The 6,000-nt window shown below is 35.2% G+C and overlaps 1 protein-coding gene across 1 annotated transcript in view; it reads left to right on the forward strand.

Moving 5' to 3' along the window:
• Positions 1–4,923, forward strand: part of lrrc9 (leucine rich repeat containing 9) — a 71,854-nt gene extending 66,931 nt beyond the window's left edge. Inside the window, exon 29 of the mRNA XM_034195414.1 lies at positions 2,700–4,923. Coding sequence (XP_034051305.1) covers positions 2,700–2,711 — 12 coding nt within the window. The 3' untranslated portion in view covers positions 2,712–4,923. The remainder of the gene's footprint in view (positions 1–2,699) is intronic.
• The last annotated feature ends 1,077 nt before the right edge of the window (positions 4,924–6,000 follow it).

Here is a 6,000-nt window from a genome sequence, read left to right on the forward strand (position 1 = left end):
TCCACATTTTGTTATGTTACAGCCTTATTTCAGATAAAGTAAATTCATTTTTTTCCCTCAAAATTGTACTCACAACACCCCATAATGACAACATGAAATGAAATTTTATTAAAATTTAAAAACTAAGAAATCATGTGTACATAAGTATTCAGATGCTTTGCTCAATATGTTGTTGATGCACCTTTGGCAGCAATTACAGCCTCATGTCTTCTTGACTCTGATGTCACAAACTTGGTGCAGCTATCTTTGAGCAGTTTTGCCCATTCCTCTTTGCAGCACCTCTCAAGCTCCATCAGGTTAGATGGGGAGCATCAGTGCACAGCCATTTTCAGATCTCTCCAGAGATGTTCAATCAGATTCAGGTTTGGGCTCTGGCTGGGCCACTCAGGGACATTCACAGAGTTGTCCTGAAGCCACTCCTTTGATATCTTGGCTGTGTGCTTAGGGTCCTGTTCAAAGATGAACTGTCACCCCAGTCTGAGGTCTGGAGCAGGATGTCATCCAGGATGTCTCTGTACATTGATGCATTCATCTTTCCCTCAATCTTGACTAGTCTCCCAGTTCCTGCTGCTGAAAAACATCCCCACAGCATGATGTTGCCACCACCATGCTTCACTCTAGGGATGGTGCCTGGTTTCCTCCAAACATCACGCCAGGCATATACGCCGAAGAGTCCAATCTTTGTCTCATCAGATGAGAGAATTTTGTTTCTCATGGACTAAGAGCCCTTCAGGTGCCTTTTAGCAAACTCCAGGCGCAATGCCATGTGCCTTTTATGAAATAGTGGCTTCCATCTGGCCACTCTACATAGAGGCCTGAATGGTGGATTGCTGCAGAGATGGTTGTCTTTCTGGAAGGTTCCCCTCTCTACACAGAGGAGTGCTGGAGCTCTGACAGATTGACCATCAGGTTCTTGGTCACCTCCCTGATTAAAGCTGTTCTCCTCGATCGCTCAGTTTAGATGGGTGGCCAGCTCTAGGAAGAGACGTGGATCTGAACTTCTTCCATTTACAGATGATGGAGAGCACTGTGCTCATTGGGACCTTCAAAGCAGTAGAAATGTTTCTGTACCCTTCCCCAGATTTGTGCCTCGAGACAGTCCTGTCTTGGAGGTCTGTGAACAATTCCTTTGACTTCATGCTTGGTTTGTGCTCTGACATGCACTGTCACCTGTGGGACCTTATATGTAGACAGGTGTGTGTCTTTCCAAATCATGTCCAGTCAACTGAATTTACACCAAGTGGACTCATTTAAGCTGTAAAAACATCTCAAGAATGATAAGTGGAAACAGGATGCATGTGAGCTCAATTTTGAGCTTCATGGCAAAGGCTGTGAATACTTATGTACATGTGATTTCTTAGTTTTTTATTATCTCTGCCAACGAACTTTGAGGAGGTTCTTTTGTTGACTGTTTGTTTGTGAACAGCCTGGAGCCCACAGTTTTTCATATGTCATGAAATTTTTACAGAAGATTCATATCTTGATAGGCAACAACTGATTAAATCTTCAAAGTCATAGGCCACCGGGCAAAGTCAGGAAAATCTTGGAAAATTGGAAAAATTCCTATCTTTAACATTGAACGACTTTTCAAAAATTCATACCTCTGTCAAAAACGATCAAATTTCTTTCATATTTGAGAGTGTTATGTAGGATGGTATCCTTTATCGACCGACAAAGTTTGAGCTGGATCCAGATTACAGATTTTGTGGCCATTTAATTTTATCATTTAAAACTCCATTTAATGTATATTTTACATTATATCTTAATCAAACGTGCCCCAACCACTCTCATATTTGAAAGTGAGGTGCAGACTGGCGCTCACTATCGCCTGACAAAGTTTGATCCAGATCTGATCTGGATTGTGAATTTTTGGACATTTGAATTTAATATTGAAAAGGCCATTTGATGTACATTTTGCATTACGAGCGTATATCTCAATCAAAAGTGCCTCAGTCACTCTCATTTGTGACAATGAGGTGCAAACTGGCACTCTGTTAATAGACCAAGTTTGATCTGCATCTGATCTGTATTGTGGATTTAGCAGACATTTGATTTTAACATTGAAGAGCCCTTTTGATCTTTATTTTGTATTTTCATTTAGTTTATAAAAAACCTCTTCTAACAGGACTTTGACCTTGAATTTTTTTCCAAGGTAAAAATTTGTGGAATTAGAAACTAATGTTGGTGAAGTTTTGCGCTCTACGAGCAAAGTGCTCTAGTTTTGATTAAATTTGCAAAAATCTCAAACTTTTTCACATTGTAATTATGGGGTATTGTGTGTTGAATTTTGAGGAAAAAATGAAATTAATCAATTTTGGAATAAGGCTGTAAGATTAAAAAAATGTGGACAACGTGCAGAGCTGTCAATACTTTCTTGATGCACTGTACATTCAAGGGTATAGACAGAAAATTATTTTGAGGGGCACACAGTAGTCACCAGAATGACACATCAGGTGTTCTTGAGGATTTTCAAAACAAACCTTTGTCTGAAGCAACAGTGATTTTGTTCAATGTTTTGAGAAGTTTGAAGCAGTCATTATTTATGTCATTATTTTCTGAATCATTTGTTACATTAAGCACTCCAAGGTGTTTCAAACAGTCATCAGATAGAGTTGTTTAATTTTGTGTGTCTCTCTCTTGTGTTTTTTATTTGAAAACTGAATTATTTTATAACAAATTTTTTACTTTTTATGTTTCAGGTGTTTTTCTGAAGCATTTGTGAAGATTTTCAAGCATTTCAAAGCAGCCATTTTCTGAATCAGTAGATTCATGAATCATCTGGTACAGTTTATTTTACTTTACATTATTTGTAAAGAATTGTTTACTTTTATTGTATCTAGTGTTTCCAAACATAATAATTTTCTGACTCATCTGTTTAGTTTCTCAAGCATTTCAAAACAGTCATTATTTTTTGAATCAGTAGGTTCATTTAGCACTCTAAGCTGTTTCAAACAGTCATTTTCTGATACAGTTTTTCCATTTTGTGTTTTGCAGCATTTAAAAACTGAATTATTTCTCAAGAATGTTTACTTGTAGTGTTCTAAGTGTTTACAAACAATGAGTAATGTTCTGGAGAATTTGCTTAGATTTTCAAGCAGACGTAATCATTTTCTGAGTCAGTAGGTTCATTGAGTACTTTAAGTTGTTTGAAACTGAATCATTTTCTGATACAATTGTTCCATTTTGTGTTTAACATTATTTGTAAAGAATTATTTGCTTTTATTGTTTCTAGTGTTTCCAAACAGGGAATCATTTTCTGAAGCAACTGCATTTAGTTTTTCCAGCATTTCAAAACAGTCATTATTTTCTGAATCAGTAGGTTCATTTAGTACTCCAAGCTGTTTCAGTCATTTTCTTATGCAGTTGTTCCATTTTGTGTTTTGCAGCATTTAAAAAGTGGATTATTTCTCAAGAAATTTTTACTTGTAGTGTTGTGGGTGTTCACAAACAGTGAGTAATTTTTTGGAGAATTTGCTTAGATTTTCAAGCAGAAGTAATCATTTTCTGAATCAGTAGGTTCATTTAGCACTTCAGGCTGCTGGAAACTGAATCATTTTCTTGAGAAATTTGTTTTACAGTATTTTTGTGTTTTTCAGCATTTACAAACATTGAGTAATTTTCTGGAGAATTTGCATAGATTTTCAAGCAGAAATAATCATTTTCCAAATCAATAGGTTCATTTATCACTTCAGGCTGCTGGAAACAGAATAATTTTCTTGATAAATTTGTTTGATTTTTGTGTTTTTGAGTGTTTCAAAACAGCATTTTTCAAATGGAATTTTTACTTTTAGTGTTTTGCACATTTCCAAAGAATAATTTTCTGAAGCATTGGTTTAGTTTTTCAAGCATCTCAAAAGTAATCATTTTCTGAATCATTTTTATTTGTATGAAGTATCAAAAAACTTTGCTGAAAATTAAATGTTCTCTCCACATTCATCTGCTGTTGACAACCTCATGGTCAAAATACAAATTTAAAATGTGCATAATATGTCTCAAGTCCACTTTCCTCAGTTTGAAAACAATCTTGCCTTATTGTTTTGTTTTTTGTTTTTTTGTTTTTTTGTTTTAGAATACTGTCACAGAGTCACTGTTGTTCCATCAATTATTGCAACGTGTTACCTGCCAAGCTCCCGGAGTAAAGATTAAATACAGAAACAGGGAAAATACAGATGGAAGAATAGAGAGGGAAAGATGATTTGAATGAAAATAAAAATGTTTTTATTTTTTGTTGACATTCTAGTGAGAGAAACACAGAAACATTAAATCTCTACTGTTCTTTTCTTGATTTCAGCGTGGTTTATTATTTACTTTTTACACACAAAGTACAATGCTTAGTTGGAATGACAAAAACAAAATGATGCAGTAGAAAAATATTTATTACAGCAGGAATTAATTTTCAAATTTGGTACAAAGGGCTGTTTGGTATAAGTTGTTTTTGTTTTGTGATATTTGCATTTAGTCATTAAGTCTCGATATAGGTTGCATCATACATGGAACAATAGCGTTATTGTGTTGTAGTGCAATCGGGGGATTACAGCGTGCAGTACATGGTGTTAAGGTTTATTTTATCCTACAATGGGAAGAAATTGTTTTTTCAAGATGACAAGGAAACAGCCTCCTGCTTATCCGTCACAGCAAAGAATACCAATAATTTAATCTCTTTTGCACCAGATTATTATCTCTTTATGATGATATCGTGGCCTTTTTACTGCATCACATTGTAATCCTTCTTTCACCAATTCAAAGGAAATAAACTGAAGAGTCTTGACCACAGTCACTTTCATTATAATGAAAAGTACTTGTAGGATTCGTTCTTTTTCTAGTATTAATATGAGTTTGGAATTTAATATTCATAATCCTACTTGTCAGTACTGAGGTCAGGTAAGCACATTAGCTTTAGGATTTAAAGAAACTGGCAAGTGCTGAGCTCAAAAACAATTATTTTGGATTTTTTGAAAATCCTCATGTAGCATTTGATGTAATTATAAAGTGTAATGTCTTTATTTGTGAAAACCAACATTCATTGTTACAATTGTGTTATTTTTAGAATGTTCTATTTAATCTTTATAGTAATTACTTTTTTTATCAACTGATATGTGTTATAATGTGTTGTGTCTTACACATTTTTAGCTATTAAGAACAATCTAATGCAATTTTCACTTTAATTAATCATTTGATTTGATTTAACCTTTAATTAACCAGGTAAGTTATTAAGAAAAAAAAATCTTATTTACAATAATGACCTGGTGGATAGGGAGAAACACAGAGGTGAATCACAAAAGTGGATCAAACAACACGTTTACAGTATATACGACAGAACAGGTTTACAACTGTAGAATTAGTAAGAAACAATAACATTTTATACATACATATACACAGTGGCTGATTCAATGTTGCTTTTATTTCATGCCATATTGCACTTTATGATGGCTTAAAGGTTAAGGTGTGTACCACATTCCACAAAATGGAGTTTTGCAGTGTGCCCAGGTTCCAGTCCTGGTTTGTGTGCCCTTTGTTGCATGTCTCATCCTACCTTTTGCCTGTTTCCTGTCTCTCTCAACTGTAATAAAAAAAATATATATATTACAAAAACATGTGTTGCTGCCTTGTCATATTAGGGACAAGCATAGAGCAGGTAGCTCATTGAAGAAGTTGACCTGCCAATATGTAGACCTGGGTTCAATTCCCAGTCACAATAGCTGTCCGTGTCCTTGGACGAGACACTACATCTGTACTGTCTCAGTCCACCAACCTGTAAATGGGTAGTTGGGTTGACTGATGAACTAGCCTATGTTGGAGTGGTGTTCCATCCAGGAGTCATAGGCTCTCAACCGCGACACACTTGGGGATAATCAATGGCTGCATTATCACGGGTCTGTCTGCTACAGTGAGAAATGTACAATTTGTGTAGGGGATTTTCTGCCTATTGATCCCCATTCCAGTAATTTTACAGTTTTCGTCATTATATTTTATTACCTCTACTATAGAGACAAGCAAAAT

Source organism: Thalassophryne amazonica, chromosome 19, assembly GCF_902500255.1.
Source record: "Thalassophryne amazonica chromosome 19, fThaAma1.1, whole genome shotgun sequence".
Taxonomy (NCBI): domain Eukaryota; kingdom Metazoa; phylum Chordata; class Actinopteri; order Batrachoidiformes; family Batrachoididae; genus Thalassophryne; species Thalassophryne amazonica.